Genomic DNA, 12,574 nt, shown 5'->3' with positions numbered 1-12,574 from the left:
TCAAATGAAAATTTTCTAAAGGAAATTTTTGACATTTAAAATTATTTTGTCAAATTTCTAATATTAATCTAAAAAATATTATTTATTTTTATTATTATTATTTTACTTATTTTAAGCAAATTTCCTCTTTTTTTCTAGAAAATTTTGAAATTGCTCTTAAAATTCCTGAGGTTTTTTTTTGGCAAAAATTTCCTACTATTTTAAATTTGCATGTTTGCTGTATTCAAAGAAATACAGCTAGTTTTCAGTTTATTTTGGGTTTGATGGAATACATTCATTTTCAGTAATGAGAACAGGATTAGGGTTACTTTCTTTCCAAACCTTTGCTATATTTAGTCAAATTTAAGAAAGAATAAAAGCCGACTTGGGTGCAGCAAAGTGTTCCGTAAAAGTCTCTGGATAAACTTGGTTATAAAAATACAAAGACTTTGTGTTGTGTAATTTACATTTTTTTGTGTAAGAAAATTATGCTGGTAATTTTCAGCTTGATTACAAATTAAAAGTATCCATCTACATCAACGGGCTGTTTTTTAAAAATCAGAGAACCTTGTGCTTTTGGGCCGGATGAACTGAGTCACAGCTTCAGCGAGTTGTTGGGGAAAAGCAAACAGCGACACTGGCTTGGTGTGGCTGTTGACGGGGCCTCAGATCCAACGGAAAACATGAATTTCATGCGCAGCAGCGGCTGCATGAGTAACGATCTGTTTAAGTCGTGCTTGGTAACAGCTGGATGTTCCACTACGGCGTCATTTTGAAGTAAATTCACTGCAGGGAAACAAAACGTCTCGATTCAGAAAATGGATCTTCGTTCCCAAGGGTCAATGTTCAATCGACAGGCTGGATTTGACCCCTTAAACTTTTCAGCTGACATAATTAACAGAGTTAATAATAACGATGTCATGTACTTTAAACTGCCTGTAATGACTTCACAGAGATAAGATGATGCATTTATTGGTTCTGTCAAAGGTTGAAAGCAACAGCTTCCTCTGAGTGAGTTGGCCGTAGCCCCTGTTAGCATGACTTAGCTTCTCCAGTTTAAAAACAAGTCTGGGCTTGTTTCTTATGTATTTTTGAAATGATGTCTGCTGTTTATCCAGATTTCACACAACATAAATGCATTTAAAAGCTTATCTAAGGCTAAGCTGGAATCATGAAAGTCTTTCTTTTTATTTAGAAAATACGTAAGAAAGCTTTTAATGTGAGAACTGGATATACAGTTGATCTGGCACAATTAGGGAATTTATCTAATTTTCTTTGCATTACTGTAATCTTTAAAAGACCTTTAGGTGTGCTTGTAATTATTTTGCGGCGACTTGTTAAGTTGATTTTGAGCTTTAATGATGCTTTTTACCCATTAATTTTACCCTTGTGTGCCTCTTTGCGGTCTGTAGTCGTGTTTGTTCAGATGGCTTGGCTGCACAATCCTGCGTTGACATAAGAGCATCGACAGGAGGTTTTTATTTTTGTCTCCTGCTAATCACAGCTATTATTTATTTCCACACCTTGCTCTCGACACACCCGCAACTGCAACTGGGATTTTTCTTTTCCGTGATGTTAATAGGGCGGTTTAATGGTGCAGAATGAAGTTGGATTTCAGAAAGATTCACAGCCAGCTTCTACTTCATCCAGGCTAACTATTATTAGCAACACTTGCTGATTACAATAACATTTGTCTGCATATTTTAGGCATTCGGACTCCAAACAAACATGAATATGAACATATGTTGGACAGCTCTGTTTCCAGAGGCAGCCATGTTTGTCTGATCTTTACTGAAACTACTGTATCATAAGATTTGTTGGTCGGCTCCCCCTACAGGTCGGGAGAACCTACTGGTTGATGGAGCGAGTTTGCAACATTTCATAGTTTCATAATTAAGAAGTAGTTCATAAAGCTACTCACATGTGAAAATGGCTGCAAATAGATGTGCAATAATCTAACCATACATCTTTGAAAAGCATCAGTAAAACCTCCTGCTCAACCAGCAAGAATGCAGCATTTGGTTTCTGAATTCTGAAAATGCTTGTATTCCCTAGATAAGCATACTGAGATAAAAACAGCTGACCAAGCGTGTTGGAACTCAAGTTGGGTTGCTAGGTAACGAGCGGAACTCTTCTGGGGTTGCTAGGTAACAGGCGGCCCCTGCTGATTTGTGATGTTACAATCCAGAGGTTTTTGAAACAACTCATTTTCCAGACACCAAAAAACATGAACTTAATGTCAAAAAGCGAGAGGGTGGATGAGTAGAGATCCAAATGGTAGTACAAAAATGTAAATTTAGCATTCGATGTCCCCTTTAAAAAGTAAAAGGAAAGAACCAGGAGAGCCACCCTCAGATCCAGCTGGGTGCCTGACGGGGAAGCTGTTGAGTCAACGAGGACATGGATGGCGTCTCTTGAGCCGCCGCTGCTGGAGATGTTGAGAATAGCTGACAGAGGAAATGTCACTGCAGCAGCGGCGGCGGCGGCGTCCCACCCTGCCAATCAACTCCTCAGGGGAAGCAGATGGCACGAGCCCAGAGTTATTTAAAGCCCTCAGGAAGGCAACTGTCTCCCTGGTTCACCCAACATGACTAATCCAGACAGAAAGGCCAGCCTTATGTTGTTGGGACAATTGCCACTTCCCTGATCAAAGCAGTCTTCTGTTTTGAGTGCAGTGGCGTTGGGTTAAAGTTCACAACCTGCGCTGATTCTCTCCAGCCGCTCAGATGTTTTGAGCTGAAACAAACAGACCACCCACACGTTTACCAATACGTGGTTCTGCACTGCTGCTTCCCGGGTTGTTGAACTTGGGCAGCCGCCTGGTGCGACCTGCAGACGTCGGGCCGGTGAAATGGGAATGGATCTGCTGGTTGGAGAACCTTCTGGAGAGTTAAACAACACGCATCATGTGGTGTTTCCTTCATGCGGTGTTTACATCTTTCTGATTCAGAAAAAGTGTGAGACGATCTGTTTGTGTGTGGAGCACGTCCTGCATTGATAGGAGCCGGTGGCTGCAGGTGGAGGCTTGTCTGCCTTCACCTGCCTGGATTCTGGGGCTGGAATGAGGTGGAGCTGCAGGGAGCCCATCTGGTTTCAGACAGCAAGTTCCATTATTGCAGAGTTGGGTAGTAACTTATTACATTTACTTAAGTAACTTTTTTGAAAAAGAATACTTTAATTAGTGTTTTTACTGCGCTTTTACTTTTACTTGGGTATTTTTATTATGAAGTATTTCTACTCTTACTCAAGTAAAATGTCTGGATTTTCTACCCACTGGATGACAAACAAACGTGTTTTAATTAAAAATTCACCAGACACAGACACACACCTGAACGTTTTGTTAAAGTTTCATAAGTTTTTTATTGAAACAAACTGATTTGGAAACGATGTCTTTACTTGAGTAAAAATATGTTAAAGTATTTCTACTCTTACTCAAGTACAATTTTTGGCTACTCTACCTCTGCATTATTATAAGAGGCTCCTCTCAATGTCGTCATAATCCATCTTCTGTGAGGAAATCCTGAAGTTTTGTAATCGCGCTTTGTGACGAAGACCCCTCCAGACTAGCTTGGTGTCGTCCGCAGCCCACCATATGCCTGTCGGAGGGGAGATTGTTGTTCTAAATAACAATCTTTAAATAAAAGTACATTAAAATCTGGTATTATAAAAGTTAAAAACTTAAAGCAGTTGTGCTGTCTCAACAGATTCTAAAAACAACCCAACAGCTTTAAAAAAAAAACCTCCCGGACGTTTTTTAGTTTGTGGTAATAACTTGATGTTTTCTGAAAAACGAGCTTCCTGAATGTTGAGTCACAATTGACGGGCACTCCGCCGTTACCTAGCAATCCAAGCAGAACCCCTGCACACTTGACATCTGGTTTTACTGCTGTACAATGGCTGCTGGAAAAGACAAGCGTTTTGTTGCTGACTTTCCAACCAGAAGCCAGTTGCTGCCTTATTGTTTGTTGTGCAGGAGGCGATGCTGCTACTTTGCAAAGATGTGTGGTTGTATAATTGCTCATCTGGTTGCAACTAATTTCATGTGAGTGTAAACGTTGAGTTGGAAACTAGATCAAAAATGCGTGGTAATATTTTGTGTTTTTGCTGCGTAAACAGGCTGGTTCTCTCCCAAACCAGGCTGCCAGGTGTATTTTACTTGCCGTTTTCCAAATGTTACGTCAGAGACAGATAATCAGGAAGGTCTCCCGTTTAGACATCTTACACCACCTGCTTTCCATGAAAGCAGGGACAGATGTGTCCATGTGAGACGGGGACATTGTCCCTGCTGAGATCCAATCCCTGTACCTGCTTTTGTCTGGCTGAGCGTATCGGATACGGGACACCAGGGTTTCCTGTTTCTCTTGTCTGCGATTGGTTAATTTGCTCCATGTCGGTTCATTTCTGCACGTTTTTTGTAATTGAAGATCAAATAAAGATTGTGACAGTTTGTTATGTTTCGTCAACAGGGCGGATTGGACTCAACTTTCACCATCCTGGAGCAGAACACATATTGCCCCTGAATAGTAAGTCCTATTTGTGGATCGGTTTTACTGGTAATTCTGAGTTACTGAGAAATGCGTTTTGGATTCCCTAACACCATAAATTAGGGGTGTCCAAAGTACGGCCCGGGGGCCAAATGTGGCCCCTGGAAACATTTTATGTGGCCCTGCTACCACAATTCAATAATTACGCAAATCCAGCACAGGGGATTAATGCTGATGGAGATTTTTTGGTTTTGTTACAAATAAATTAAAAATGTTTGTTGGTTTGTTCTATGTGGTGACTTGTACTCAAAAGAAGACTTTGTTGCATGAAAATCTGCTTTTAATTTATTAAACCCGGCTAAATATATCAAAGTTTCATACAAAAAGTGACAAAATCTGCTTTTTATAGCTGAGAAGTTTTTATTTGTAGTATTTGTTTCCCCAAAAACAGACAGTTTGGATGCCTTTCTTTTAATTTTTGGGATACGTTGATGGATTTACACAGCAATTTTAACAAAAATCTTCTTTATTATTTTAATTATTGTAAGCTCAGTTTTTTGTTTAGCAGGTAAATTATGTATTTTTTGGTCCATCTGACAAAAAGTTTGGACACCCCTGCCATAAACGTAGGAGGACAGACCTCAGATCGCTGTGGGAATCACTCTGACTCTGGGAATAGCTCCTCCAAAAATACCCCACATGTAAAACTAGTTTGCCCCTCTGTGACCCGACCAGAGCCAGGAAGGAAACCCGGCTGGATCCAAACCGCAGCTGTAGCCGTCCAGGCCTTGAAGCTGCAGTACGTAACTTTTAGAAAATAAAAATTGTGTTTTTGTCACTATTTTGTGACAGTATATGAGACAAATAATCTGAGGAAAGATGAATTTCCACCACCTCCTTCCTGAGCTACTATTAAAACAGCCAATCAGAGACAGGAGGCGGAGCTTAGCGGCTCGTTTTCTCATTTTAATTTATCGTGATTAATCGCTTATTGCGACATGTTTATTTGGGTTGATGACCTTCTACTTGAGGTGCACCTAGTTTAGTAATGCTCTGGTTCAGGGATGTCCAAAGCGTGGCCCAGGGGCCTTTTGTTTGACCCCTGACCACAAGTCAAGAATGGTAACAATTTTGGCCAACAAAGCAGAAAACAATTAGTGACGCCAAAAAATTTGGAAATTGTTTTTCTTTTAATAAGATTTTTTTTTAAAACAAACAAAATAAAAACTTATTGTTGAGCAGAAAAAAAATCACAAACTAATTTCCATCCACAAACTAACCCTAACCCATCCATTTTCTTTACACCCTTCGTCCCTAATGGGGCCGGGAGGGTTGCTGGTTCCTCTCCAGCTGCGTCCCGGGCGAGAGGCGGGGTCACCCTGGACAGGTCGCCAGACTGTCGCCGGGCAACACAGAGACACACAACCATTCACACACGCACTCACACCTAGGGAGAATTTAGAGAAACCAATTAACCTGACAGTCATGTTTTTGGACTGTGGGAGGAAGCCGGAGAACCCGGAGAACCCGGAGAGAACCCACCATGCACAGGGAGAACATGCAAACTCCATGCAGAAATCGAACCCAGGAAACTTCTTGCTGCAAGGCAACAGCTCTACCAACTGCGCCACTGTGCAGCCCTACATACTAATTTATTTTTCTAATTATTTTTTTAATTCATTGCCTTTTGTTGCCCACAGTAGTGTAAATGTTCCCATTGTGGCCCCTGGGGGAAAAACTTTGGACAGCTTTGCTCTAGTTTCTACTCTGGGCTTGTCCAGTTGGGGTTTTGGTTTTCTGGGGCCCATTTTCTCTTTTATCTACTCAAGATTTTCTAAACGTGTCGGGGACGAACTTCAGCGTCAGCTTTTAGGAATTCCTGCTTCGTTTCCTCCCGTTGGCGCCGAGGCGCCACGCTGTGAGAGAATCTCCGGGGACGGTGCGTTTGATTCTTCCGAAGAGAAGAAGAAAGCACGCGAAGGTCCTCCTCTCTGAGGTTTTTTGTTGTTGCGGTTCGTCTCTGACTTCAAACCCGCGGCACCCAGGAGGGATCACCCAGATTTCCTCTCCCTCCCAGGCAGCACACAGTTTGAAGTTTGTGCTTATTCCTAACCCCTCTCCCTCGTGGCCTGCATTGTCTCCGCCGCTGAGGCATCTCATGCTTTCCCAGCCCAGAGCGCTCTCCGTTTCTGCCTGGTTGCTAGGCGACTTTGTTTTTGCTGAGGCCAGGCGGTGAAAGGGCGACGCTGCAGAGAGACTTCCCAGGTTTCTCTAATGAAAACTTACCCAGGCAGAAGAGACAATACAGTGGGATAGTGGTGGTCTGACGATGCCAAGGCGCTTATTGGTTTTTGAGGAGACAAGTCTGCTATTGTGGCCGATGAGTTAAGGGGTACAGGAGGATCTGCTCCCCCTGCTGTTTGTTGGCATTTAACTTCTTCTGTGCTTTAATGTTCAAACAGCAGGATTTCAGGTTTTATCTGTAAAGGTGATCTATTATTTCTTCTTGAACAGGTTAGGATTGCTCTATGCTCTATACAGAACACGTTCATTACATATTTTTGCACAAAATCACTCTTGGATGACGAGATTTTAGTCTGGTCAATTCTGCCCATCATATGTTTTAGTGACTTTTGTCACGTTAAATCCAAACAAGCTGCTGCTTTGCATTTTCAGCTCACTCTGAAAATGTGCAACTAAACGACCGTACATCTTTGAAAAGTTAATTACAGAACACTTTTAACTTTTTCTGATTAGGTCGTTGTTGAAAATGAGAGTTTGTTAAACTAATTAAATAAATTAAACGACATCAGACTTGTATTGTACTTTAATAAGACAAGCAAAGACTCTTTCCAGGAAATCAGTCAGTTCCATTCACTCACTCACATATAGAGGCTGAATATATGTGAAAAAAAAACCCACATTCCAGCAGCCACTGTAAAGGACATGCAGTGGTAAAACCAGCTGACCAAATGTGCTGGAGTTCCATTTGTTGCTAGGTGATGAGTGGAACTCTGCTGGTGTTGCTAGGTAACAGTGCCTGCTGATTTGTGACTTTACATTCTGTAGGTTTGTGAAACAACTAATAAAAAAAAATAAAAAATTAACTTGTTGCCAAAAGCCATCTGGGAGTTTTTATTTTTTTAAGTGCTTGAGCTGTTTTTAGAAGCAGTAGAAACCCAAATAAAAGTATAAAAATGTGCAAAATTGAAAATATTCTAAAAAATGTAATCATTCCTGTTATGTTTATATCATGTTATGGCTGCTGCACGTTAATTAATCGTTAGCCAATCGATAAGATCAATCAACTTTAGATTAACTCGTTACTCTACAAAAACACAAAACCTTACCAAACACTTTTTGTCTCATTTCTATTGGAAATATTTAGTTTTGTTTTAATTCAAGTGAACCAACTTAAAAGTAACTTATCATCTAAATGCAGAAGATTGTTTTGAGTAAATAATTCCTTGATATTGATGAAAAATTACTTATTCATTTGACTTCACTTATTTCACAATTGTTACCTAGCAACGCCAGTTCATGCACTGTTATCAGTAAATGTATCTGCCAATTGAACTAGTAAATTATTATTAATGTTAAGGAATTATTTACTTAAAACAAATTCTCCTAAGTTTTGTCTCATTTCAAGTGTAATCAGATATTTGCAGTAGAAACTAGACTTAAAATACTTGGTAAGATTTTGTGTTTTTTAGTGTAATTGATCATTTGAATCCCCAGAGTGAGCTAGAAAACACAAATTTGAAGTTATATTTGATTTTATTCATATTGCCAAGTCAAAGCAATGAAATCATCTGGCACGTGACTGCTAAAGGTCATCATGGGGTCACATTTGGTTTCTGTCCAGTTCAAACTCTCCGCTGGTACCTTACTATCAGCCGGCCACATTCATACGCCGTCGGGAGGTTTCCACTCTCACCTGGCCCGCTCCGTCTGACCCGTCGACCAGCTCTTAATGTTTCACCAGAGCGATGGTAATGACTAACCCGCTGCACCTCCAGCCCGGCGACTCGCCTCTTTATGGCCTCATTTGTGAATATTCACAGAAGATTAGCAGGAAGTGCAGCGATTGCAGGTTCATTAAACTCGGATCACAATCACCGGGGCTGTGCGGCCGTGCATAATGCTGCTGCGCCTCTGTTGCCAAGGCAGGTGCAGCAGGTTTACGGAGGACCAATCCTGCCATCTTTAATTCATTTAGAAATTTAGATTCTGTAGAATTTGTTTGAAACTGTTGTACCTAGGGACGCACCGGGTCACTTTAGTCACTACCAATATCTACTCTATCTGAGGTTAATAACAGAATGTTTACAGAAAAACATTGCTCAACTAAAATGTTTCTTAAAAAACCCAACAGAAATAAATGTACTGAATTACAATTTTATTTGCTACACTTAAATATACCAATAGCTTGACAAGCTAATGGCCAAACATGTAAAAGAACTTTAATTCGTCCAATAAGTGCAATTAAGAGTATAACAGCTAATGCAAAATGAATAATAAAGAAACTGAAGCTGACAAAAAAAATGATTCATAAAGTGCAATTAGGAATTCTTAGTGCAAAATAAACATTAAACCATAGAACTAGACTGAATAGATCTGCTGTTCTGGATTGGGCACATTGTCACTGAAACCCGATCTAGGATTCTTTTTCAATATAGCTACAGATATTAATATCTGATTGGTACATTTCTACCAGAAATACAGATGGACAATAATATTCAGTCTTTTGGTCACATTAACTCGAAGCTATTGACAAAAAAAAAAGATCCATAATATTCCATAAAAATATTTAAAAAATACAAAGAGGTAAATAACCGAAAATATATCAGTGTTTAAGAAATAAAAAAACAAAACCAGTTAAATAATTTGAATAATTTTTTACTTCCATATTATTCCTGACTATGGCAGGATTGGTCCTCCATATACAGAAGAGGACCACTGAAGAAAAATATTTTTTGGACTTTTCTCAGAATTCTGATTTTTGATCTCAGAAGATTTCAAATTCTTTTCTGAGAATTCTGATGCTTTTCCCAGAATTTATCCTGTTTTTCAAAGAATTCTGAAATTTTTTCAGAATTTTGACATATTTCTCAAAATTTTGACTTGTTTTCTCAAAATTGACTTTTTTTACAGAAGTGATTATTTCTGTAAAAAAAAAAATACAGAATATTTACTCAAAATTAAATATTCCAAATTTTTAGTTTTTCTCAGATTTCAACCTTTAAACACAGAATTCTGCACATTTTCCCAAAATGATGTCTTTTCTCAAATTCCTAACTTCAAACTCAGATTTATGAATATTCTCTAAAAATTCTGGCTCTTTTTCTCTACGTTGACTGTTTTTGCAGAATTTTGACCTTTTGTCAGTCACTCATGTCTGACGTTTTTCCTCAGAAATTTGACTTTTTGTCTCAGGGGATTTCTGAGAAGTGTTTCAGAATTCTGAGAAAAGTCAGAATTTTAAAAAATGATTTTGTTCAGTGGCACTAACCCTCTTCCGTATCCTATTCCCCGTGGCTGTAACGATGCTCCCGTCCTGTTGAAGAGGTTTAGGCCACTGTTACCTTAGCGATGTTGCTAGTTTGGTTTAGTTGAAGAAAACCCATGTCTCTGTATTTTCTCCCTTCCCTTGTTCCCTCTCTCCCCTCCATGGCGCTGTCAAGCAGGCCGGAGCTATGGCCGCCGACGAGGTAACGTGTTCTGCTTCCCGAGCCGGCCATGTTTTTTTTTTGTTTTTGCAAAGAGGCTGATTTGTTTTTGGGGTGTCTAATTGTGGTGTCACTTCGTGGCTTTCATCTGTTCTGTGGTTGAATGGAGTCATGCTAATTTTGACACTTTGTTTTCCATCTTGTGTCTTTAATCAGGGAGGGGGCCAAAGGTCATCGGTTCTGCTTGAATTAATCTTGTGTCTGGCGCTGAGTGGGGGGAACGAATCTGCTCTCTTTGAGTCAGCCTTAAATAAAACCAATGACAAACTAAACTCTTAATCTTTTTGTTTGGACTGATTCCAAAAATGTCAAAATAAGAAATGATCTTGAGGGATCTTCCAGTTTGGCTCGTCGGTGGCTTGATGTGTTTTTTCTGTTTCTTCATTAAGAAGAAAAGCTGCTGTGTGACGCAACATTTCCATCCTGCAGGGATTCGAGCTTTGCAGCAAATAATGTCTGGCTTCAGTTGCTCTCCACAAAAAATCTTTATGTGAAACAGAATGAAACATTTTAAACGAACAATTGATGACAATAACGTCTGTCTGTACCTGTTATATCATTTAAAACCATCATAGGGCTGGGCGATATGATTTTAAAAATAAAATCTCCTGTTAGTTTCATCTATTGTTTTTCTTGATGTAGATAGAAATTATTTTCACAAAGTGGTTTTTATTTCAACCATCCGTTCTGTGAGGTGTGCAGTGGAGTATTAGGCTACAAAACCTTTTATGTAATTATGAGAATAAAGTCAAAATATTAGCAGAATAAAGATGCAATTTTACTCAAAGAACATCTAAAAGTTAGCAGATAAAATTTTTTATTGAGGAAAAAAAATCTATGATCATTTTTATTTTTAGTGTTGGAGTTCTCAAAAAAATGAATGCTTTATTCTCTTAATATTATGAATTTACTCCCTTCTTATTTCAACTTTATTTTCATATTGCCTTATTCTTGCATTACTACAACTTTATTCTTGTAACATTCTGACTTTATTCTTATAAAAAGGGAGAAAAATCTGCAGCTTGACCCTTATATTCTGTTGTAGATTTGATCTGAATTCAAAGTCCAAATAAAATAATAAAATAAAAAAATGCTTGTCAAAAAAGATGGCCGCCCTATTAGCACTCTGGCCTATAAAAAAAAAATCTAAAAAATGCTTTTACTAAAATTAAAGCAGACAAAATGTAAGTTTTTCAGGTTTACATTGAATGAGCTGCATCGATCCTCACAGAGAAACACGGCAGTGGCGGCATCATACTGTGGTGTTGTTTTGCTTCAGATTGAGCCGTACCTTTCAGGTTTGGCCAAACTCTTCTGGTGTCTGAAAGAAACACAAAGAGGGATTTAATTTTTATGACGGCAGAGTCTAAATGTAAAAGACTGATTAGCAGGAAAACTAAACAACGGAAATAAAACGGGTTAGCATTTTAGAAATTAGCTCAGGAATTTGATTTTACATCCCAAAAAAAACTTTGTGCTCTTTTTAGATCCACTGTGAATATTATAATTTTAAAAGCTGCTGAAATGATTAAATAACTCGTTATTGTCCTCATTTCCCCTTCAAACCTGTATTTAACTGTTGCAAAAATGATCAAATTTAGCCTTTAATAAAAACTACTAATACTACAAAGACACAGTGACCCCAACCAAAATACAAAATTTTCCCTGGATGTTTTATTTTCATATTTTTTAATCTTTTTTTATTCATCCACAGCTTCTCTTTACAAGCCTCTTCTTTTTTTTTTGCGATTATTTTTGTGGAAAGAAACGCAGCATAAGATCTGATAATTAGAAATAAAGTTGTAGTTCAGACATAAACCTGCAGTAAAAACTCACCGTCTCTTCACACTCTTTACCTCCCCACTCCTCCTCTCTGTCCATCTTTTCTGCTGTTCTTTTCATTTTTTCGAACCCGTCCAGGTCGTTCCTGTCTTTTCCCCTTTGAGGATGGTTTCCTTGACGACGGCCACGGTGACCCCTCCCTGACCCCGGGCCTGAACTCGCCGACCCGCTGTCAGAACGGCGAGAGGATGGAGCGCTACTCCAGGAAAGTGTTTGTCGGAGGTCTTCCTCCCGACATAGATGAAGGTAAAGGAATTTTTTTATTTTGTATTTTTTTAATTTTCATTTTTTGCAGCGAGTTTCACCCTGATGCATATTATGCTCCTTTCTCCCAGTTGGAAACGTCCCAGAACACGCTGTAGTTTTGACTTTTTGCCTGTTACAGTCATGCTGACATTTATCAACTCCATTTAGGGGCACATTGACACTACACTGCAAAAAAAAAAAACCTCCTAAAGATACAAAAAAACACAACATTTTTACCTGTAACTGGTACATTGGATCAATATTCAATAATTATTGACCTAAAAAATCTTGTTA

The 12,574-nt window shown here is 38.9% G+C and overlaps 1 protein-coding gene across 2 annotated transcripts in view; it reads left to right on the top strand.

Moving 5' to 3' along the window:
- Positions 1-12,574, top strand: part of cpeb3 (cytoplasmic polyadenylation element binding protein 3) — a 49,498-nt gene that overhangs the window by 14,337 nt on the left and 22,587 nt on the right. Inside the window, exons 4-6 of one of the 2 annotated variants that reach the window (XM_044135936.1) lie at positions 4,446-4,502; positions 10,151-10,174; positions 12,113-12,280. In XM_044135936.1, the coding sequence (XP_043991871.1) occupies positions 4,446-4,502; positions 10,151-10,174; positions 12,113-12,280 (249 nt within the window). The remainder of the gene's footprint in view (positions 1-4,445; positions 4,503-10,150; positions 10,175-12,112; positions 12,281-12,574) is intronic. The other variant, XM_044135938.1, reaches the window with a different exon arrangement.

This window comes from Gambusia affinis, linkage group LG13, assembly GCF_019740435.1.
Source record: "Gambusia affinis linkage group LG13, SWU_Gaff_1.0, whole genome shotgun sequence".
NCBI lineage: Eukaryota > Metazoa > Chordata > Actinopteri > Cyprinodontiformes > Poeciliidae > Gambusia > Gambusia affinis.
This window is presented reverse-complemented; position numbering and strand designations above follow the sequence as displayed.